At 36.3% G+C, this 25,272-nt stretch overlaps 1 protein-coding gene across 2 annotated transcripts in view; it reads left to right on the top strand.

Annotated features, from left to right (window-relative positions):
• GRID2 (glutamate ionotropic receptor delta type subunit 2) overlaps positions 1-25,272 on the top strand; it is a 700,788-nt gene that overhangs the window by 129,015 nt on the left and 546,501 nt on the right. For both annotated transcript variants that reach the window (XM_082758601.1, XM_082758600.1), the window contains exon 2: positions 10,977-11,132. In XM_082758601.1, coding sequence (XP_082614727.1) covers positions 10,977-11,132 — 156 coding nt within the window. The remainder of the gene's footprint in view (positions 1-10,976; positions 11,133-25,272) is intronic.

Below are 25,272 nucleotides of genomic sequence, written 5' to 3'. Positions count from 1 at the left end.
GCCACAAGATTGCTTTCTTGGTTTTCCTATATAATTTTAGCTTTTTTTTTCTCTTAGCTATTTTCAAGTTTACAATATGTTAAATCTATTTAATAACCATTAGCTTAAGTAGAGTTTTTATTTATTTGTTTATTTTCTGTCAGAAGCATTTTGAAGAGATTATGCACAAGCTTTTTGTTATGTTCAGCTTATAAGCATTCCTTCTCCCCTCACTTTTTGCTATTAATTTTTCCTATAAGATGGGTCTATGATAATATCATACTGATGTTGTTTTTCATATCAGTCTTCCAAGCTTATACTAGTTGAACAATAGAAATAACAGCAGGTACTCTGAATAAATTACATTTTTAGTAGATTTACTAGTTTTAACAAGCGAATAATTACTTGTAGTGTCCGGGCAAGTCACTGTGTATAGCATTTTAGAATTATTTAGGTTGGAAATGACCTTCAAGATCATCAAGTCCAACCAAATATACGTGTATTTCTACGTGTAACTCTTGAATTCCATACAAATCTTTTAGAACCAGACAGCCTCCAGATAGAACCATTTTACAAAAGATTTTTTCAATGAATATAGAAATCATCAGGTCTGTTTAATATTACTTACTCTGTAAAACTGGAATATTATTACTCACTTGTATAGGGCTCTTTGTTAGTGGCTCTTGAGAGGTAATGTCTGAAATAAAATATTTGGTTCTAGGCTTCGGACTGATTTGAGCACAGAACAGCTATGGTCTTGGAGATTGAAGTAGAAAGTATGCTTCATTTATTTCTTCCTTGGTTATTTCTTTAAGTGTTAGAGAATTAAGTTCATCTTAAGCCCCAGTCTTTAGTTACAGTAATTGTTCATCAGAGCATAGGGCAAAATTATACAGTAATTTCTTAAATTTGCTTCAGAATATATATATTCCCAAAGAAAATATATTGCTGCTTATGACATTTTCAGCCTCAGGTTTGCAAATATCCTGTTATATAGCACCATCACAGAAGTCTCCCAAAAATGTGGGAAGAAGGAAGGGGATATTTGGATTGAGAGAGGTGCCTGACACATATGGAAATAGCTCAACTGCTTGCAGTCTTGCTTTGTAAATTTGCCACATAAGAAACAGCTGAATTTGTCTTAAAATCAGAAATTATGACTCTTTTTTTATAGACTTCTTATATGTTGCTCCTTGGAAACTGCTTTTCAACAGAACTTGACTGCATTTAATTGACTTGCAGTGAGGCTTTGGGAAATGTAAATTCATAGACATTTCATATGACAGTGTTATAATTTTCAAAGAGCTTTATATCACTGAGGAACTGTGGTGTTATTAAAAACAAAGCACGAAGTCAAACTGCAGCAGAGAACTGAATTTAAAGCAGAACTTTTCAGTCATTTTCAAGGAGGAACTCACAGAATTAAATTTTCTTTTTTCTCCATTTTCATACTTAATCCTTCCAAAATTATAACCAGAATTACCAGGATTTCTTGGATGAAACTTTTGAAATAAGTCTAACTCAGATTATCTGTGAGTTATATTCTGTCTGTATTGTTTTAGAAAGATGTAAATTATGAATTGCAGAAGTAGAAATTAATCTCAAACCACACTCTAACTATGAGTAAGAGTGACAAAGAAGATACGGCACTCTCTTCTATAAAAAATGGCAAGCAGTTTACGTATTCAACATCCATGATTATGAGGTCACTTTGAGCCCTGAACATTTTAGAGGAGGGTGGGTTAACAAAATAGTAGAACACAATGCTTACAGTTAAAGAGTGACACTAATCCAGAAAACCTGTTCTGAGAGGCAAATAGGAAACATGTTTTTAGCAACAGGGACATTTGTACTCTTTTTGGAAAGTGGATATTTCTTAGGACATTTGTGTGTGCATTATTCATGTTGAAACAGGAAGCCTATATTTGTTACCCTCTGTCTGACGTAACAGTGAAGAAGGTTATATACATTAATTTCCAACTGCAATGTAAATGACATTGCACGGGAAAATCCTGCGTTGGTATTGCAGGTTGGGCCAGATGACTACAAGATTAATTTGTCTGCTTTCTCCCATTCCCATTTAAAGAGGGAGTTTGTGTGTAGATTCATTGAACGCTTCTATATGCAGCAGAATAAAAACCTGCTCTAATGAAAAGAAAAGCTGTTTAAGGAAGGGATTAATTTCAGTCAGCTTTTCATTTTTAGAGGAGCACATAAAACAGTTATTGGCTGCTGCTTTCCTCCTGCTGTCATCTCATTCTTGACCATGGTGTTCATGACATTTCACATAGGATCAGATAGATTTTTAACAGCAATATATTTCAGAGTTATCTGACTTCTCAATGATATGCTGACTCAGCAGCTCTGTCTTATTTTTTAATAATGTAACCTACAACAAAAGGGCTGGATTTATATAGTGTGGTACTCAATAAATAACCTTTTATTCCTGTAGTACCCTCCAAGTGGCAATCTTTAGTGTCAACACCTGTATTCCAGTATTGTAAGCCAGAGTGCTCCACTGCATGAAATGACTAAGCTATTTGGAGCAAAAGGCTTGAGTAAATTTTAAAGACAAATAGGAAAGGAAAGCAGAAATTGTCTTGAAAAAAAATCTCTTACTGTAGTCTTTTTGTCACTTTTATGTGTATATGTAGGCGTAAGTGTATATATTAACAACATCTCTAGCATATTGGTAATCTTCTTCTCCTCAAGGTTCAGCTGCTAGTGGAGTAAGTTGCTGCAGTTGCTCCACGCCATTAAAAAAAAAAAAATAGTTTGGCAGTGGTTTCCTCTTCATCTCTATGCAGTAGTCTGCATTATTTTGTTAATGAAACATTAGTTTACCTTTCAGAAATGACAAAGTAAAGTTCGACATAGAGGCAGCGCAAGGAGTATGAGAGTAGAAGATAGTAAGCAATGACATTGCTTAACAGCTGTTTAGGATTTCGGGGATGAATTGACACTAACATTGCTTTGTGAGGTGTTCTTGCATTCACAAGTAGGAGCTAATAAAGATGACTATATAGTAAATTGAATCATTGTTTGCTCTGGTTCTAAAATGAAATATAAGCAAGTTCTTTATGTACATTATATAGCATCTTTTAAATATCTCTTTGAAAAATGAAGATAGTATTCAGCCAATTTATTGTCATCACATCAGCTTTCTGTATGGGACATTAATAATGTGGCAATAATATCTACCAAACCAGATGCTTTTCACAGCTAGACCTAAACTTGATAGTTATGGATATGATAGAAAATATGAAAAGCTTCACATTATTATCAGCTCATTTGTTGCATAACGAAAGTGAAGATTCTATTGCTGTAGTTAATCACCATATCAAGTGTTTAGTAGAACAGTGCAGAGAAAATACTTGCATTCTTATTCTGTGAAAGGTATATAGTGTAAAAACTGTATTGTTTTTATGATGGTAATATGTATCCGTATCATGTATAGAAGTAGATAGCAGTCTCCAATGCCGTAACTGGTATTTGTGCAGTAATTTGGGGTTTTCAGGAACAAAGTCATTGTGATTCTGCAACATGTGCCATCAATTAGGTAACTGTAAACATATATGAGGCATATTCCGATTGTTATTCCTATTGATATTGTAGTTACTACATTAGTTTTCTACTGAAGGATCACTTAACTTAAGTAGAAGGTAGATCAATTGAAAAGATAATGTATTATTTACCAGTAGATTTTCCAGAATTACCTTTTAAAAATACGTTTTATTAGATATTTTGTAGATGAAAATGCATTTTTAATGTTCCCAATTTTTTCCCTCCTCCTTGTGCTCTCCAGCCAGCAATAATATCTCCCAGAAAGGGGCTAGCAAAAGACAGCTGTTTTTTATGAGATTAACGAGAATCAGCAGAATTTGACAAATTGTATCATTTGTTGTATTAAACATAAGTGTTAAATGGTGGCTTAGAACTTGAGAACAATTAGAAATGTCTGTCAGGATGAGCTCAAAATAAATCAACAGTGATTGGAAAGTGTTCGTGCTTGTGCATATGTGCCTGACAGACAGTGTAAATAAGGAGGATAAGATCTTAGAGTCTGTTATTTCCAATTGTGAACATAATTCCCAGTGACACTGATGTGTATCTGCAACATAGCAATAGAATTAAACAGGAAAAAAAAAAAAAAAAAGCAATGTGCTTAATAGCACTGCAGATTGTGAGAACAGTAATTTTTAATATTTCCTGAGAGCACTACCTCCTCCAGCACCTGTTGTGGACAAATTAATTGACCCAAGACTATCACTAAATGTGTTGTTGAAACTAAATATTGTAAAAGGCAATGCAAAGACAATGGGTTCTCTACCTTCAGGCTTTTGTTTCTGCTTCTCTAGAAATTCTTTATTGCTTTGTAATTAATAGGTGTGTCATACAATACCTGAACCACTGCCTCTCGCTATATGTAAATCCATTCAGAAAAACTTGTAATGTAAAAAGCTGAGTCTCTGTTTTCTTCGTTAACCTGTCATGCTTCCATAGCTGGGTAGTAGGCTCAGGGGACAGGTGTGGGGGTGTGGGATATCATTTAATACAAATACCTTCCTGTAGTCATTTCAAACAAACAACACTACAGAGGAAAAAAAAAAAAAAAAAGGCAGAACTATATGGTTGTTTTACTGTGAGATTGGTATGTTAAAAAACAACCCTGCTTCAGCAGAAGGATGCAGAGCCTTCTCTGTGTTTAGATGATAACCGCATTTTTCTTACTTTCATTGTATTTGAAATAGATCTTGCCTCTAGCAGTTTGGCAGATTGAAAAAACTGAGAAATTCCTCGTTCTCCCCTTTGTTTTATATATTTAGAGCCACAAAGCAAAAAAGCAACAAATGGAAGGAACTCCTGCATCATTTGCATGATGTCTCAGCCACATAGTTGCTCTGAGAACAGGGAGTAATTCAGTTTAAAAAGGAGCAGAAATGGGCTACATCTTTTTGTTTTATAGCTCCTGCAGTGAACAGAGGCACATTCTGCCATTGTTTGAGTGTGTGGTGCCATACAAAGTTGGCAGTGTTGTATTAAACCTAGTAAAGATCTTACTTGTCTCATTTTAAGGAGTGACTTGAGAGAGATGACTCACATGCCTGAAGTCAGGCTCACACATACAAAGCATTTCTGAACTTGGGTATGAGTGAGGAAGCATGGTGGAATACTTCTTCTCCAAACCAACTGTTTAACTTTTGATTTCATTGTTGTGTGGGGGGAAAAAAAAAAAGTGGAAAATGTTTTGTGTTGGTTTGCTTTTTTTTTCTCTGTAAAAACTGTGTTCTGATTGGGTAGAGACAGTATATTTACTCATTTTTGACTTTCTTCATTAGACAAGTAATATTAAAAATATATGCAATTGCGATGGATTATGTAATGTATTTTGGAGATAGCTACAACCTTTCCTGCTGTATGCAAGTATATGTAATGTGTGGTGAACCAGCACCATTAGTCTCAGTGAAATTGGGACAGCTCATGGCATGACCTCAAAAAAAGAAATAAAATAAGAAAAAAAAAATTAATCCAGCCCTACCATATCACCATATTAGAACTAGATTTCTCCAAAACTCCATTGGAAAAATAAATAAATAAATAAAGGATGGTGGGTCTGATGCTTCTTGCATTTGCACAAGAAATGATAATAATGAAAAACATGTGCTGGTGTAACATCATTCAATTTCTTGAGGTTTGCTCATACAAATAAGAGATAAATGAAGTAGAAAGATAAACCCTACCTTTACAGTTTGGTGAGGTGAGGGGTTGGCATTACTTTCTCTTTGTTTCCACGTTGTGGTTGCTCTGCATGTTTGCCAGAGCTACTCTAGCAGCCGGTTTTCCTCCTCCACAGGCTACCAGTCTACCCTGGGCTTGTTCCACCCAGGAGGAACTGATGCCGGTGCTTCTGGGCGTACCTTGCTGCTCACCATCATCATGGGAGCTGTGAAAATATTGAAAAATTAAAATGAAAAAACAAGGAGCATTTTCAGAAACTTCATCATGGCCTAGATTCTGTGGTGCTGACATCACCATGGCGCAGCAGTAGGAATCTCTGGGGAACAAATGAACCAGGCTGCTGACTTCAACATCAAGGGACTGGCACTGCCTTAAACTAGAGCCCCACGTTGGCAGGGTGTGAACCAACTACGGTCCCCAAGGGCCAAGAGGCTCAACAGCCAAGCCCTGTGCCTTGCTTGGTGTCTGCAGTGTGACATGTGAGGGAGCTGAGGACACATCTGCTGGAAACTCCCTTGTGCTACAGAGGAGTCCTGATGGAGGACTTCTGTTCCATTTGTACCTCCATTATATAGTTGGCCATCCACTGCTGCATGTACATATTGAGTCAATAAAACATGATGGTCTGCAGTTCCACTAGGCATTTGCTGTTATAATTAAAAAGGAATGGATTTTATACAAAATTTCCCAACCCACGGATGCTCATGTGCCCTAGTAATAACATGAGATTTTATCCTACACCATCTTTCAGGATCAAAAATATCAGCCCCATTGATTTAAGCACCTAGAAACTAATGCTTCCTAACCTTATTTCACATGTCCTTCAAGACATGTCAGATGAGTTTTGGCATGAGGACTCAAAACTAGTAGCTTCCACTCCTGAGTCTTAACAGCATGGATTTCCTTCTCCCAGCAGCTGTATTAAGTGTCTCTTTTAGAATAAGAATATATATATGTATTTTTCCTCTACAAACATTCCTGGACTTCTGAACTAGTAAATTATTGGGCCAAGTGTATTCTGCTTTTGTTGATGAGGTATGCATGTGGAATGGAGAAAGTGAAGAAAAAGCTTATGAGCTGAAATTTAACTCTGACTTCAGCTTAACATGGCATGTAATCCATATACTCCCCATCCCTTTTGAAATGAAATACTCTCACAAAATTAACTAACATGGGGCATAGAGGTGCAGAAATGTCATACTTTCATAGATAATAAGATTACGATACTTTAAAACACTGCAAGCAGTGGACTTTCTGCTTCCTTAGCCAGTGAAAACATGAATGTTGGTTAAATCTCGTCACATTTCATCCTTCCAGTTATGATGAGTTTCTGTCTCATTTTTTATGTTTTCTGGGTTGATTCCAGTAGGCTGGAGAAAATTCTCTAGAAATAGCCAATGATATATGAGTTGGATTATGTTTTTATATGTTGAGGTCAGTAGGACAAGCGATCTTTGGAAAGCCTTTCTAATGATATCATCGGTGCTTGGCGAAATTATCAAACCTTTTTCTAATTTGTCCTAGGTTCATTTAAATTGAGATTTCTGGTGACCTTATTGAGTGTGAATGAGATGGTTAAAAAACAAGAATTTTCTGCTAAGCTACAAGACATTATTGATGTGCTGAAGGTTTTTAAAAAGCCAGTGGAGAATTGCATTTGTGCTGTCCTCATCTGGATTCTGAAATAAAGCTGAAAGTAATGACATGCTAATAAAATAGGGGGGGGAAACTGGTCTTAAGTAATTGCTGTGTCAGCACACTGGCTCCTGATGCAAGCATGGCAATACTCCTTGAGTATAGTTAGAAATGACATGTTTAGTATGAGGCCTCTTTCAGCTGAGGTGAGCAGTGGGGGTGGAAGAAAAATGAACAGCAGCTAATTTTATATCATTTTGAAGACTTTTTTCCTTTTCCAAACAGTACTGTTGCATCATTTTATAGAGTCAGTATCTGGAGGAATAATTTTGCTGCATCTTTCAGCTTTCCATTACTTCCTGTAACAATTATTCCCCATAGCCAAAAGTGTTCATTTTGGCAACATAGTCCAAACGACTTTGAGGTCGTTCAAGTTCTTTCATTTTGCAGCTGCTTGTGAGGAAAGGAGAAAGTATGTAGAAGTTAGTGTGATAAACTTCAGTTATTATTTTGTTTTCTTTGTTTGTTTGACTTGGTTAAAAGAATATGTTTGGAAAAATAAGCTTCAGAATTTTAGCATGGTATCCAGCCTCAGCAAGGGAAGAAGATAGCTTCCAATACAAAAGTAGTTAAGGGCTGTATTTAGAGCTAGCTGTAACAACTTCAATAGGCACGTTTCACATCAGAAAATTCACTTCTGTCCACCAGAGTTCAATTCCAATTTCACATTTTTATTTATCAACTGAAATTAAACAAACCTTGACAAGCAATTAGGAAATAAAATTTCTTTTCTCCTCACTGTTCAAAGCTGCTGTGCACTGGCATCTCCTGAAAGTAACAGTGTTCTCTTTGGTGCATCTTAAAAAGCTTTTTGTGTAGCGAAATTAGATCTTCTAATGGATAAAGTTGTGGTTTCTGAAGGAAGATAACCTAATTCCAGCTAGGATACTTGGGCAGGAATTATGGCTGCATTTTTTTCTCCAAATAATTTACATATTTCTTTGTTTTACCGGAGGAGATATTCATAAACTGACGCATGAGTAATACAGTAATTTCTGTAAGGTAGCTTGTTTAAAACGTCAGATACAGTATTGTTGAGATGAGAAGTTTTGAAATTTCTGCCTGATACACGGAGCTATGAATGAAATAAGGCAACAGTAGGAGCAAAACTGGAGCATTTGTAGTACAGTGAATAAAAGCATCGTTTCTGAATGTTGCACGGAGTTTCATCTAACCCAGCACTTTATAAGTCCAGATGCCATCAGAGGTAGGATTTGCATCCGGCTTAGAAATGATTTTATTAGGGATATCAGTGTGTGGAAAACAAGAAGATTTTCAGAAAAGTTAATTTGTTGAGAAACTTGATCCTGAACTGGTGAATGCACTGTCTTGGAAGCAGTTCTCTGCTGAGGATGAAGTGAATTTCTGTGATGGCTCATGCAGAAGAAACTCTAGATAATTTGGACTTCTCTGCATCCACTGCTCTGTAAGTTACCCGTGTTGTTCTGGCAACAAAACCAGGCTTAAGGTGACATCTCCCAGCTGAACTCTGCAGCGTTGGCTGGAAGCTCTTTGTTTTGCCGTGTTCTGCAGTGGAGTCAACATCTGCCCTGCGTGTGTGTGCATGCAATGGTAGCGTGTTCACTTCTTCCTCTGAGGCATTTGTTACAGAATTACTTTACAGGAATAGAATTTGATTGAGTGCTATCATTATTTTCCATTTTTCCTCAAAATTTTAAGTTTTATTTAGTAACCACGTAAAATTGTTCCTCTGAATGTTTGCTAACTGTATTTGGTATGTTGTACAGTCATCAGCAGCATAGGTGTGCCCTACCTAAAAGACAAGCACAAGTAGTTTTATGAGACTAGAAAAACAACTGTTTTAGGCAATTAGAAAATGATGCATATTTTAGGGTATTCAATTTGATAAAGTGTTTTATACCCTTAAATATTACTTGGATACAAAAATAATCCTCTTCATGGAGAAGGCACAGTTTTCAGCATCTTGCATACCTAGTGTTTTCTCAGCTATGTGGGGCTTTGCTTTATGGAGCTAAATAAAACAAGGGAAATAGAAATGGAGGCACAGGAGGAAAAAGAATGTTTTCAGCTGAGATTTTCACAGAGATGACAGGTGAATGAGGTGGAGAGGTAAAGAACAGCTGTTCCAGATGGCAGCAGCTTCAGGAGGGAAAACGCTCAAGTCAAAGCGGTCAGATTGTATGAAGAGATGACGCTCACATAGAATGAGTGGTGCTGGCAGGGATATGGGTGTTGGAGGTCAGTGGAAAAATATGATAAATAATGTATATAAAGTTTACTTCTCTTAAAGTAGCCATTATTTGTGTCAATCTTTTTCAGTTCTTTTCCGCATGCTACTTGCAGTTTTGTTTTTGTTTTTGTTTTTTTCCTGAAATCATCAGTAATCAGCATTTTCTGTTATCTTTGGCTGCCTCATCACATACACTGCCTTAGTTCAGTTTTGTATTGACAATGGACACTCAAGAATAAATAAACCTGAATTTTAATAACAATAAATACAATTTTCAGAAGTCTGTTTTTGAGACATCCTTTTTGACTCTAATCTACTAAAAAGAGGTGCTTGAAAGCCTCACAGATGTGATTTAGGGGTTTTAAACCATAAAACATTCTTAATAGAACCATCACACTGATTTGAGCCATGTCTGCTTAAATAGTTCATACAAGAAACAATAAAATAATAGGGAAATTAGTGATGCTAAAAATAATAAATGTATAGATTAAAAAAATAATAAATAATAAATGTATAGATTAAACAAAGTGAAAAACTAAATCCTCTAGCCTGGGAATTCTTGTTCAGTACACCTGAAGAATTGGCTGTACAAGCTTTGAAAGCCTTTACTCTGCCAGCTCCTCCTGAGTTTAATGGTTTCCCGTTTACAATGCTCTGCTTGAAGGTTTTGAGGAAAAGGCAGAACAGACACTTTCTGTCAGATTCATAAAGGGAGAAATGATTTTAATTAACCTATTAAATTTAATTTACTGACTTAAAAGTCAGATGGCTAGCTGGAATGGTAGTTTTACAAATCTGACAGGAAATAGACCTGAAATAGTGTGTATCAGCTGCTGACCTGTCTATTGATCACAGTTGTCAATTCTAACTCATTTTCCCAGTGCTACTACAATTTTAGTCTTATTCTCACCTTATTTGAACTTTATATTTTTATTTAATTGTCACTAAACATAATGTTCAACACAAATCCTAGCCCAGCATGGTCATTCAATGTATTAAATGGCACATTTGGAAAGGTAATTAGTTCTTATTTCTTGGCAGTGTTCCTATACAGATACTTTGTTTTGTGCCTAGCCAGGGTTCCCCAATATTTCAATGCTTCAGAAGGAGAAAAGTCAATGCTTCTCTTCCCCTTCTGCCCTAAATTATGTTAAAACACAGAAAATCTGATTATTTTGAAGTAACTTCTTGACACTGTGTTGAGTGAACTGCTCATTGGAAGTGAATGAGGAGGTGATGTTATTGCATAAAATATGTCTTAAGCACTTATGATTAATTATTTATTATATTACAGGTAAAAATGTGCAACCTCATTTTTGTTCTTTTTTTTTTTTTTTTTTCTTTTTCCAAGGGGCGATTTTTGATGAATCTGCCAAAAAAGATGAGGAAGTCTTTCGAATGGCAGTTGCTGATCTCAACCAGAATGATGAAATCTTACAAACGGAGAAAATCACGTGTTCAGTGACATTTGTGGATGGCAACAATCCATTTCAAGCAGTTCAAGAAGGTAAGGTATCTAAACTGATTTTCTGCTATTATTTCTTCAGAGGTATGCAAAGTACTACTATGGTAACTTCTTACCTTTGTAAGACATTGGTACTTTTTGTTGGGTTCTTTTTCTGTAGACTATTAAATAATGCTTTTGATTTTGGATTTGGCTGGTATGGTTTGTGTCAGTCTAGTGACTTCAGATTGTAAACTTGAGCTTTTATCTATTTTGCAATTATAGACTATTGCAAAATGGTAAGAAGTCAGACAGTTTGACTACATCCTCCATCTTTTTCAGGCTGTTTTGAAGTTATTGTCAAACCAGTAGTCTTTTCTTTATGACCTCTTAATACTACTTCTTGGTTTCATTTCACACAAATACCAGCTTACTTAGTTGGAAAGCATAGGTTGTGGTGTGTCTAACCTTTTCAGCACATACACCTGAAGAAGTTACCTCTTTTATAGGAGGGATTAGAGATAACCTGATGACTCAGAAAGCTGCCTGTGTCCAGCATGATTGCGTACTCACTCCATCTGTTGTCATTGTCCAATTATTGTGCAAGAGATGAAGATGTTGCTTGGTTGTTTTTTTTTTTTTTTTTTTTTTTTGATAACAGTAAGATGATAGTAGGAGTCAATACTGGAAATCCCTCTGAGCTGGATTAGTAAGTCACCACTGTGAGTGAGCAATTGTCTGGAAAGACAGCTATATGAAGTCTTTAGAAATATGGATTCGAATTTTTTTCCTAAGCATTTGTATCTCTTCCTTGTTCTACCCTCTTTCTGAGATACAGAACATATGTTTATTGTTGGTATGTTATTAGACTTATGTTAAAAAGAAAACAAAAATTGGTGACTTTCTATACTTGTGTTGGCCACTCTGAGTTCAGGTAGAACTTCGGATTTAATTAGCTAACTTGCAAACTGTTGCCACAATACCTGTGAAGTTAAAGGTTAATATCTCTTTGGATTCAATGGGCTGTTGACAAGGTAGTGTTAATAAAAAGGTGCTTATCTAATTTTTTTTTTTTTGTCAGTGACATTCTTAATTTTTGAAAATGTATGATTTCATAGTTTTGCTTCATTTGTACATGCAATGAATAGATCTGTATGGCAAGAAGCATTACAATCTGGACTTTGAGAAGGCTGAAGCAGAAAAACATGTGAATTTGAAAGTATTTCAAATGAAATCAATTCAATCTATTCTAGTCTTCAAAAAAAATATCATGAGAACTGAAGCTATCACGTAAGTTTAGAATCCAGAGGGGAGGAAATGGCTAAGTGAGGTCAACCTTTTTTAGAAACTTTCTGCACTGTTAGTAGTTTTTCCCAGTTGGTCCGGATGGATAATATTAGTTGATGCTCTGCGATTCACGTCGATTAACAGTAACATTTAACAATTTCATTTATCAATGAGTCAGAGCATTTGCAAATTATTTTACAGAACTTTGTTTTAAGAAATCTATTTATTTATTTCTGGTTTAAAGAAGGTAGGAGTGTCTAGAAAAGTAAAGCATGCCAAAGGAGTTAATGACCTTATACTTCAATGTTCAATTACTCATTTTTGCCAAGCAGTTACATTTGTCATTTTCGAAAATAACTTAATATAGTCAATACCTGAAACGTGAATGGAGTAGATTTGACATAAGTTTTAATATCATGTGTCAAGGGGAAAAGGTCTGTTGTGATATTGATGAGTTCAATAAAGTATTTGCCAGTAAAAGCTGTTTCTTGTAAATGCATGGCTGCATACAGCTCCATGGCTAGCAAAGCCTTGTATAATTTCAGTGAAGAACAAAGTTTAATCTTGCGCATGCAATATCTGTGAAAAGGTGTTTGTTAACCTATTTTTCTACAGTTAATAGGTTTGCTTTTAATTTGTTCTAATTGAATATATGCATTGTACTGTAATGTTTCAATTACTTCATGCCAGGTTCCTCACTTTTCTTTTTTTTTTTTTTTTTTTTTTTTTTCTTTTCTGCATCTTTATATCAATTTTCTCCTGTTCTTCATTGAATTTCTTACAAATGTTAATAGCAGGGAAGAGAATCTGTACCTATTGCCACATATTTCATGCCTTATCCCTTGGGAGGTGGGGGTGTGGAGTGAGTCCAACCTGTAAGTAGAAAAACACAGAAATCTTAGATGAATAGAACTATTCTTAGAGAGAGGAAAAAAAAAAAAAAAAAAAAAAAAAAAGCAATGTAGAAAATACTAAATATATATCATTAAAGCATTTGGGCTTGTTTCTGTATCATCTTGAAACCATAGGGTAATCTTTAAAAATAAGAGCTTTCAATGTTTGGCAGAATGTTCATTTAAAGTGTTAGACATAATGATAAGTTACAACTGTCTAAATTTGTATAAAATATACCGCTTTTAGTGAATAGGAAAAGTTCGTACAAACTTACCTCAGATTATAAATCTCAAAAACCAGGAAGCCCATGAGCAAAGATCTGATAAAATGAGGCATTTGTGGAGAAGATACTTACAAATGTATTTTTAATAAATGGTCAGTACGTATGATCTCTACCTTTTCTTTCATTTTATTAGTTAGGGAGTTGCTTTTAGCAAGCAACTCCCAAAACTACGTAAACAGGAACACTCAGATATTTTATATATATTTTTTGAATGTAAAGATAATTAATTTGATGGGACTGGCTGACGTACTGTACTTAATGTTCTTTCCTCTGAATCTTTTTTTATAAATTATTATGGTGTCCTGAAATGTCTTCCATTTGTACCGTAGGACATCTCATTAGTGGTTCTGATTGGAGCAATGAAACTGTATGGCAAAGCTGAATGGTTTTATTGCAGAAGAGCTGTGAATGACATGCCCCATAATATCACTGGAAGTGCCCTCAGGGATGATTTATAAGCATGTTGCAGAGCACAGAAATAGGAGATGAAATTGATTTTCTTTAAGTTAGGGAAATTTTCCTCCCCTTCAGTGTATGCTGTGCCAGAGAGGACCAACAGTGAGTGTGATGCATGCAGTTTTACAGCCTGTTCGTGTCTCAGTCTTGTAGGGCAGTAGGGGCGCTCCATCCAGATGTGTCGAGGGCAGGCTGGACTGTGGTGGGTGGAAAGCAAGCCCAAGACAGATGATTTGGGATGAGGAGGGTGAGGGACCAGTGAGGTGTGTGGCTAGCATGTGGAGCTGCAGCAGGGTGGGCACAGGTTTGCAGAGGAGTGTGGCCAAGAGGGATGGCTGAGGCAAGTAGGTAGCACATGCCAGACCATCTCGGGACAGCTGTAATCCAGCTGCTGAAATGTGTATGTACCTATGGTAATGTATAATATGGATTTTTCCTTCCTCTCTTCCTCTCTTAATTCACTGCAAGATACTTCACGATATTTATAATGCTCTTCTTTTATGTGAGGTCTCAAAATATTTGTGTGCCTGCATGAGTGAGAGGAAGATTGTGCTTGTTTTTTTTTTGTTGTTGTTTGTTTGTTTGTTTGTGGTTTTGTGTGTGTGTGTGCTGTGCCAACCTTGGGTAGTACAAAGGGGTATCAGGAACTTACGTTGTCCTTGTATGGACAATGAAGGAAAAAGTGATAGTCAGTTTTTGCACAGCAGCAAGTTAATACTGCAAGCACTACAAAACAGGGAATTAGAGTCTATACTAGTGCCAGTAATATATATATTGTAATAGCATAGACTTGCTTTCTTCCGAGACTTCAATTTACAGCGGTATTTAAATAGGGGTGGGATAGGCCTTCCACAATATACTTAAAATGTAATTAGTTTTGAAAGGTGGCATATCTATATTTCTTTTTAATGGACTTTTTTTTTTTCTTTTATGGGGAATTAGATCAAAATAAAAACATCCCTTCTTTCTTGTTTGTCAGAAAATCACTGCATTCCTATCTCTCTCACATTTTTTATTATTCATGTGCTTACTTCAATACAGTAATTAAAAGCTAAATGTTATGGTTGAAGGCCTGGTATTACCTGCAATCCTTAATTTGTCATTAATAATATGACAATCTAGTTGCTGAAGGGCTCATGTGAAATATATGCTTCCTAGGGATTCTCAGCCGAGTTACCTTGCTAGACACCACTAGGTTTCAGTCCACTGCTACTTATTCTCTTGTCTCCCTTGTCTTCTGTTTTCCACAAGTCCTATTATTTTAATACCGATTTAAGTGTATCTGGGATTTTTCACTGATGCAGGTATTATTGTTCGCCATAATTCCTATCCCAAATTTAAGAGGGTAAGTGGAGGATGGGCGGGCTATGGTAGCTTGAACCAGAGAATAATACTTGGGCTTTTGCTGATCAGCCTCCTTCAGCAGTACACTTTCTACAGTCCCTATACTGCCATTTTCACCTGCGTGTAAGCGTTAGAGAGCGAACCCTGCAGATGTTAGCAGTGCCAGAGGCACCCACAGCATCTGGAGGGCTGTCAGAGCTCAACAGAACCCATACCCAATGTGTATGAAGGGTCCTTGGAGATCTATTGCCAGTATCTTAAAGCCTGTGGCAAATGTTTCTGTTTGGTACTGTAAACCTTTATTCTACTCCTTTTTCCTACTTTTTTGTTTTGTTTTGTTTTTTTGACAATAACATGTTTTACCTGTCTTAAATAATATAAAGATCTAAAGATCCGATGTTTTATTCTATAGGCTACCTAAAGCGCATGACAAATAGATTTGACTGATGTTGTTTGAAATCCACTTTGTTGGACAAGTTTTCCCATTGCAATCATATAAATATAGGTTTTACTTTTATTTTTTTTTAACCAACCTTTTTGTCATTCAGGTTAGTCACCAGAGTATGCTTACAGACACCAACTCAAGCCTTCGTAATGGCTTTTGAAAGCTTATTGTGATCAGTGAAGTAAATAAGGCAGTGAGTCATAACTAAATGGGATTCAGCTGTAGAGTAAGAGAGGTTTGTAGGGCAGCAGTGTGTATGAAGGTCACATGCAGGATTTTATGCAAGCAAAGTTTTATGGTCAGAAATTATGGCCTGATGGATAAATCTGCTTTGGCCTTTGGGACTAGATGAGTGTAATAAGATTGTCCTTTCCTGTTTCTTTGATTGCTATGGAAAACTGTTTAAATCCACAGATTTCATGGACTGCTAAACTTTCTGTCACTTTGTGTCAGTTATTTCTTCGAATTTCTTAGCCTTCATGGTGCTGTTTATTAGCCAGTGCATGTTCAATTTGAGATTAAACCTTTACAAGTTTGCCCTTCTTCATTGGCTTTCCATTTCATTCCAGGTTTGCTTTCTTATTTCCCAATAAAATAGATTTTGATGTGAAAAAATATTGATACCAATATTGAGGGGGGGGGGGGAATAATTTTGGACTAGGATTTGAACTATAAAATATTTAGGGGGAAAGGAGTAGAACTGTTTCAGAAGTGATATCAAATTCCATTGTAAATTCAGAAACTATCGGAAATGTTGGCAACTGCCAACTGCATGTATCATCTGCACTTCAGTACTTCAGAAAATATGGCAAAATGCTTTTTGAATTACCTAACCCTTTATGCGATCGCACAGTGTAGCAGCAGTGGTGGCGCTGACCCTTTCCCAAAGCTCTAGGTGGGAAGTTTGGTACCCTTCCACGTTTCTCTCATTTTAGTCCTACAAACCCCACAAAACCAGCCATATCTCTGATTTGCAGAAATATGCCACGAGGAGTCCAAGTGTTGGCAGCTGAAGAAAAAAACAGATTTTACAACTCCTGTGACAGCTGGGAAGACAGGGCTTGCATGGGAGAAGATCAGGGAGAAGGGAAGAGTAGGTATTGACTGAACTAGAAAAGGGCATGCAATAGAGGCTTTGCTTAGGAGGAGCAGAATGTATATTTAACACATTTTCAGCAACAATTTCAAAGCTATTGTGACCTTCCTTTGCCTGAAGGTAATTTACCAAGAGCATACTGCAAGCTGTAAAAGGACCAGATTTATTCTGAGTAAGGCATCGTACTGATTCAGCAGTTACAGTAATTGCAAGACTTCCACAGCTCTCCTGACATGGAATTTGGGGCTCCAGTATTTTCTAGTTCCGAGTTCTTACTGTAGTGCTGTTTTCTTCACTTGCAGTGCAACTTCCAGTATCATTGTTTCTAGCTTGAACACTAAACTCTGGCAGCTGTAAACTGTGCTTGACTTCCAGATACTTGAAGATAAAAAAACAAACAAACAAACAACGTTCAGCTCAACCCCCACTCTCCCTAAAACCAAATAAAAGTAAAATAAATAAAATCATTCGCTCCATCAAGAATGGCTTTTTCCAGAGTACTTTATACAATGTTAAAAACATGCTTTCAGGAAAAGAGATGCAAACCTCAATAGTCCACAGCATTCACAGATGGCAAATCTGAGAATATTAAACTAGAGATCAAGTTTAAACTAGAAATACTGGTGCAGCTGAAGAGCTGTTTCTGAAGGATAGTGTCCAAATAGCTGAGGAAAAGAAGTGAGGAGGAAGGGGTAAGAGGCCTTGTATGGTGCAAGGCAGGGCAAAATCCTGGCATCTGTAGTTATTGTTCTCCATGTTGTCTCAGCGGGTGCCTAAAACCCAACAAACGCACAGTTCGTGACTGCTATATATCTTTGTTGTGGTTTAAGGGGAAAAAAAAATACTGGAGTTTCCATGGAAACCTCTTCTCTTCAGGTGACCAGGAAACCCAGTAGCATCCCACTGTTACACTCAGCCCTATCACAACATTCAGAGTGATCGATACAGCTGGAGGCATTTCTGTGGGACCATGCATCAAAACAAGGAGTTGGCATTTAGGATTTGGCATTGCATACCCTCATTACCTTTTTTCAGTCTTTCTTTCCTCATACTTTCTCGTGACTTTAAAATAGCAGGAGTGATTTTCCTAAAGTGAACACCAGTTGCCAAAGTTTGGCTCAACATTAATTTTTTGTGCTGTATTTTGAACTTTCTGTCACAGAGCCTCTGCTTTCAAATGACAGACAGCAGTTTAAATGGTCCTGAAAGAACTTCTTTCCCAGACTTTTGCTTAAAAAGCATGTGACTCTCAGGCAGGCTACTAGCCTTTTTTTTCCTCTTTTAAAAAAATGAATCAAAAAAAATGAGTAAATAACTGGACAAGTGTAAAGCCCTTTGATGCTGGAGTGCAGAGTGAATTTTCTCACATCACCATTGTAGTAACTATATAGGCTGATATTTTGCACTACTGGCACTTTAAATTGAGATCAGATCATTTCTGGTTTTGCAATGTGCGTTTTTCCACTCACAGTTCAAGTGCCCAATACGTGCTTTCATATATTAAAGACAGTACTTCAGTTTGCTGTGTTAATGTACTCTGACATGCTGCTAGTAGTTTACTTTAAAGAGGGCAATACAAATTGTGATGTGATTAAATAATATCAGTAGTACACTTAAATGTTTAAAGCCACTGTGCCTGAAGGCTTTTGGGGTATTTTATCAAACAGAAGTATAGAGACAAAGCAAATGAGAGGTGCTTCATCTTCCCAGATGCCAATTATTTATCTAGCACCCTAGGCTGTTAGTCCCCCAAAGCAATCTCCTTAAATAAGTAATGGACATCCTATCCAGATTTCCTCCACATCTTTTTGAGAAGTGCTGTCCACAAAAATCACTCCAGCAGTCAATCATCACTGTCCAACTAGAAATGCATGTTCACAGGCAGGCCTCACAGCATGTGCTGGCAACTACCAAGCAATCAACGACTGGTTTGGGTTGTTTCTGGTATGTGAAAGTAATTTCCCAAATCCTTTTTTTAAAAGTAACGTTAATGATAATTTGGGAGTTGTGCTTCTGCATTTCCCAAATTCTCTGAATTAAGTAAAAGTCGCTAAGTCTTTATATCATGTGATCACATCCTATGTTTTCTTTTATCTTCATCTTTATATCTTTTGTTGTTGTTTTTCTAATCTCTTAGCACTTTGAGCACAGCCTATATTCTGATCTGCATCTGAAACATTTGGGCATGTATGTGGTACAAATAATTTCAAGCACACTCCTCTATAGGTATATAATCAGAGACAAAATGTATTTTATGGAGGACAGGAGTGTTTTAAAATCTAATTCTGATAATGAGGAAATGAGCCATGACACTCTAGAGGTGAAGCCTGAAGTAAATTATGAAGGTCATTCTCCTAGATAAGGAAATTAATTATATTTTATCCAAGTTCCCTGTTAAACAGAACCTTTATATTGTATACAAGCAGGTAGTTTTGACTAAATATCAATTTATGAAAAATGATCTGATCAAAAGAGAGCAGTTAGAGAGACTTGGAAACTAGGTGGAGTTTTATTAGAACGCGACTTGTAACAGAAAACATAACCTCATGTTATCTTTTTGAAACAATGTCTGCTCTTGGACTTTAACACTCATTCTATTTAACTGTTGATGTGACTTTAGCTGTTTTGAATACTGTCCCTTTTGATTTTTTTTCCCTTTAAAAACTCAGTAATTTTTCTGTTTATTTTAAGGGCATATTTTCTGCAGAAATTTGTAGAATTTAGCAGCATTTTTGTATCCTGCTTCTCTGGGCTGTTCCACATAGCTATAGCTCTATTATTGCTCGAAGCAGAAAATGTAGCTGCAGGTCATAGCCATGACCTGTGATATCTGGAAAAAGCTGAAATCGGAACGAACCTTCCTGAGTGTGAGGCCACAAAATGCAATTAAATAAGTGAAAGTCTACAGAGGTTTTTCTTCTGACTCTGTGTCTTATGACAAAAGGGTTGTGATATATCGGACTCTGTCATCACAAAGTACCAGAGCTGTACTCTGAAATTACAGTTTAATGTCACAGAGAAAAGATTTCTGTTCATCCCAATCTTCTATAACCTGGTGCAGGAAGGGAAGCAAGCAAGAAGCGACTTCCATTTTCAAAAATGTTTTGTTTTAATGCCAAGTTGTGTCTCAGTGGCAAGCCTTGTGATAGTCAGCCCTTGCAAAAGAGATGGGAAGGGAGCATGATCTCCCCTTCCAGGTGCAGTCAAAGGTTGGTAATGTTGGATGCAAGAAACCAAAAGGAATTTGTGGTTTAATGGCCAAATACAGATGCAGCTAACTGCCTTCAGAGAAGACTCCTACATTTCTGAGATGTCACTCATGCAGTGAAAAGAGGTGCCACTACTTCAACTCCTGAACAGGGAAGAGGAATGTTCAGAGAAGATAAAGTTCAGACTACCAAAAGGAGGTAGTTTTGTTTGTTTGTTTGTTTTTAATTGCCTAGGTCTAACAGCTAATATGCTCTCTAATGAGTGAAATCAGAAGTGTGAGGTGATGTTAAAAGAAAGATCTGTCAAGGCACTTGGAAAAAGACTCAGTAGTACTACTGAGAACATGTGAAATTTTGAGTTTCATTCTGAAGTCTTTGCTAATCCTAATTCTCTGATATAAGAAAGGAACAGGAAGTAAATAGGTATACATGAAAGAAGATAACTACTACTTGATTTTTTTGCCTTTCCAATATTTTCTGTCTTTACTTATTTTTCATTTTAACCTATTTTGACACAGATGGATCAAATGCTGAGCTTACTCTTCTGTGTGCTTGACTAATTGAGTTCAGTGCATCAAGGGGTAGATCACATACATTTCAATTCTGTAATAGGATGGAACTTTTTTTTTTTTCATTGCCTTTCGTTATTTGGAGGATTAACCTTTTAAAAAAGATCACCGTCCAGGTCATCCTTGCACAAAATTGTCACTTTTCCCTGTGAGTCACACTAAATTTACAGTTCTTTAAGCATAGACATACTTCTTTTTCAATATTTGTCACCTAATTTTATTTGGAGAGCTTTGGAAGAAATCAACATTTTAACGTTTGCATTACAATACACCATGAAGAATTTCCCTAAGACTGTTTTGTTTCTTCCTCTTTGCATGGGATCACTTGACCATCACCAATTTCTGTTTGAAAATGTATTATTGAAGTTATTTTTGTGTCAGAAGGGAGAATTAGCAGTCATAGTTCATATAAAATAGTACTTAAACCTTCCACCAGCTGAGTCTTTGGGTCAATAAGGCTTGGTCGAGGCAGGTTCAGGTCCTTCACAGGCAAAATGCCACCAAAAATCAGTCGATGGGCTGGGATGTGTTACATAGAATCACAATTCTTTAAGAATTGGATTCCACATATAAAAAGCAGTTGTGGATGAAACAGATAGGGCTGGATGTGGCTACTCCCCACTCCTTTCTCATATCAATACATTCAACAGGAAAGGCAGATGGTTAAGATGCTTGTTTTTAGCTAGTGCTGTCATCCTAAGACACCATGGAATTTGTGTAGAACGGTTCTCAAGCTCAAATCACTGTTTTAAGTGAAATGTGCCTGATAAATGCATTTAACAACAGCATGATCATTGCTGTTGCTGGAGTGTGTAATAACTGTGGAGAATTTGTGGTTGTGTAATGCAGTGAAGGGATGGAGCAAATGTAGATTGTCTACCTTCATTGGTGCTGAGATGATGATATGTTCATTTTGGTGTGGGGAATCCTTTTTGTTGATGCAAGTGAAGTTCATGAAGATTGTGTGATGAATGTTGATGAACATAATAGGAATTTCTAACTTGGACTCTCGTGTCCAGTCCCACAATGAGGTTGATCCAGGTAACGAATTTGCCGGATCATATACATTTCAACTCTATTTTTAGGTGACTTTCTGCTCTTCAGACATTTGGTTCATGTGCAGTCTAGCTTTACGGGAAAGTTAGAAGCTGCTATGAATCAGCAGATGCCTTTTTCTTATCTGAAACTGAAGAAGTAATTCATTCTAGAACTTAAAAATGAGTTCAAAACTGTCTGTGGATAAGTGGCTTCACATCTGATTTGATAAAGAATTTTGAGAAATTTTTCTTTATGTCACTGTTTCTTGTATTGTTAAACTTCTCCACATCCTTCTCCACAAAAAAATTTTCTAGAAAACTTCTTGAGTTCTTGTTTTAGGGATAACAATAACATATCCATTTCTCTTCCCATGCCCAATTTATCCCTTTTATTTTTCCTTGCTGGTCACTGGTTATTTGACAGTGCTTGTGTCTAGACAATTTCTATAACATGAATGTATAATACAATTTCTATAACATAAATGTACAATAAGCTAAAACAAAAGCACAAATCTATAGCTTGTCTCATGGAAAAGTCAAAATTCAGTACTCTGACTTACCTCTGAAGAACAGCATGGTTACTCGTGTTGGAAGCAGCAGGCTCAGCGAATCTTTCTGAAAACTTAAGTGAGGTTAGGTGTACAATAGCAAGATGGAAAATATTGAATGTAACGTATCCATGGACCCAACAGTGTCTGCCATAGTGATTTAATCCAATGTTAATGCTGAAAATAACAGAAATGGAATAAAAATAATACATCTTACTGTATTATTTTCCATGTTTTGTAAAAATTGCTTGCTGCATGAGATCTTGGTTCAAACAACTCTCAGCTAGAATTTCCTGGATAATTCAAGTCAGACTATTGATTACCTTCACAATGCAAAGGGGATTCAATCTGAGTAAAACTAGCAGAAATATGGGGAATTAAAGGAAGGTCTGTCAAAATGTAACAGAAGCAACGTAGCGAATGAGATAGTGGATAACTGCCATCATATTTTTTTCTTGCAGATATTTCTTTCTCACAGACTGACAAGCTGAACTGTGTTACTGATTTGTAGGAAAACAGTGAGGGATGGTATAAAGAAAAATGTGTAAGCAGTATTTAAATATTTGTTAGTGCCTTTCTTAACAAGCTTAATATCATGCATGTTTGAATGCAGTGGTTTTAATGCTAGATCTTTATAAAATATCCAAATTGCAAATATTAAAACAAAAACAAAAACTTGATGATGGCTTTTGTAATGCTTTCTGGAAGATGAAAAAATAGAGTAAACAAAAGTGTAGGTGTTTATGGATTGTAGCACAATAAAAATGGCTTGCAGTCTTTCCTCTCTGCAACCTCCTCAGATTCTGAATATTAATGGTGACATGAAGCCACTTGGGAAGCATTATAGGATTCATTGCAAGAAATGTATCCCTTATATAGAAAGGCTCATGCATTTTTGAGAAACAAACATCCCAGCCAGAAGCAAGGGTTCCAAATGTAGTTTTTGGTGACACCTTTGCAGCACAGGAGATCTTCACTTGCTGCCCAGCTGCAGGTTAGAGTGAATGATGATTCTCTTGTCTAGGATATTATCACTTCCTCTAACTTTGTAAATTGCTCTGTTCCTTGAGATGCTGGCCATTTTGATTTCAAAGGAGAAGTATAAGTCTTTATGCATATTATCAGAATATTCATATTTGTTATTCATATTCAGATTTTGCAGGGTTGGAAAGCTTTAAGTAACGTTGTGGTGTGTATATTGGGATACTTGAAAGGGTTAAGAGGCTTTTTGATCATTTTAGTACATGATACAATTTAGTACTAAATAGGTATCTTGTTTCCTCTATAAAGACCACAGAAAAGCTGGAGAAACACTGTTGTGAAGAAGCTTGTGCTACTTCTTTCCGTTTCTTTGTGGAACCTGAGGAATAAAAGGATTGCAGTCTCTGAGGGTATCAGTTGTGATGCACACAGAAGCACTTTAGCCGAATTATTAATTGTTAGTATTTATCAAGCAAGAGTAAATTATATCATTCAAAGAACTGGAATACATTGACAAACATGGTTCTTTTGGAACATGAAATGAGCACCTACTTTTCATGATTTGAATAATTTATGTCTCATGTGGCTGACTAATCTGGAATCTCTTCTACCTTCCAGCCCCACTTTATACTGAGGACTCTAAAATTTTGTTACTAGAGATGAAAAGCTATCTCCCATGGGGGAGGTGTATCTTTAATTGTGTATAGATTACAGAAATGGATAAGGAGTATTTAAGGCTAATTCTATAGCTCTCACTTTCAAAATGGGAGAAAACGATGAGTAGAAACCGATTTCTGTAACCTCTGTTGGATTATGAACAATGACATTGCAAGAAAGAGGTGGGTTTGCATTTTTCAGCTAATAAAGGGAATTTGAAGTTGTTTCCTCAAATTAGTCATATGTATGAACTCTTGGTATTTATATATAGCAATACATCAATGGGAAAGAAAGTACTGCAATTATAGAGGAAAAGAAAAAACACCACCACCTTCAAACAATAGAATAGTTTTGGATAAAGAAGTGTGTGGGTACATACAGGATATTAACTGGTGATAAAATTCTTATAGTTACCAAGGCTACAAGAACATACACGATGTGATCTTAAAATGCAGCAATAATCTCTTCCTTTAAACCTATCGTTGTAGCAGCAACTTAAGCATTTCAAATAGACATTCCCTAAAGCTTTACCTGGTATAAAAATTACTTGGCAGACACATCTGTCATGCAGAGTTGTTACATCTGGCAGCTGGAATATGTATCTAGATGGAATAGACTGCAGTTTTGGAAATACTAGAATTTTTAGAAAAGCAGGATATAATTCCCACGTGTATGTTACGCTTGGATGAAAGAAACTTTGAAATGTTTATCTAGCTTTGGTAGTCTGTCTGTCAACTCTCTTAGAGCTCATTAAGAGAGTATGCAGTCTAATTGTTTCTTAAATTGTTTAATTATCTCCATATACACGTGACTTAAATTTAATAATAAGGTTTCATATCTGGTCTGTCACTGTCTCTCATAGTTACGGAAGTGTAAACTTAAATGGTCTGTATAACGAGATTTACTTTTCCTGTTTCCAGTCTGTTTTTTTAAACAACTGAACCAAGTTTTGTCTTCCTGTATGCTGTGCTTTGGACTTCACTACATTTGGAAAAAGCACATGCTACTTGGTTGGATTCCCTGTTGCAGACCTCCTCACTAGTGGTCTGCAGGGCAGTGGTCATATGGACTAGGAACAAGAAAAGATTATAACTCCAGTGGGACAAAGTGGGGTGAAAGTTACTTTGAACCCAAAGAAAACATTTCGTGTTAAGCTAGGATATAAATTAAAAGAGGATTAACTATTTCTGAACAGATCTTTTTATGGTCTCTTCTGGTCTACAGAGAATGTTGGCTATGAATGTCCATGAAGATATGTATATGAAAATAAGAATAGTTATTTTGGAACAAATTTCTATGCAGGTAGAATCTATGGTATTCAAATATCAAACTTGAGACAAAGTTTCACTGCTTTGCTTTAGGATGCTTTGCTTTGATTTTTTTGATGCTTAGTTCTG

Source organism: Aythya marila (assembly GCF_965140915.1).
Source record: "Aythya marila genome assembly, chromosome: 4".
NCBI lineage: Eukaryota > Metazoa > Chordata > Aves > Anseriformes > Anatidae > Aythya > Aythya marila.
The sequence above is the reverse complement of the archived record's forward strand: the minus strand, read 5'-3'. Positions and strand labels throughout refer to the sequence as shown.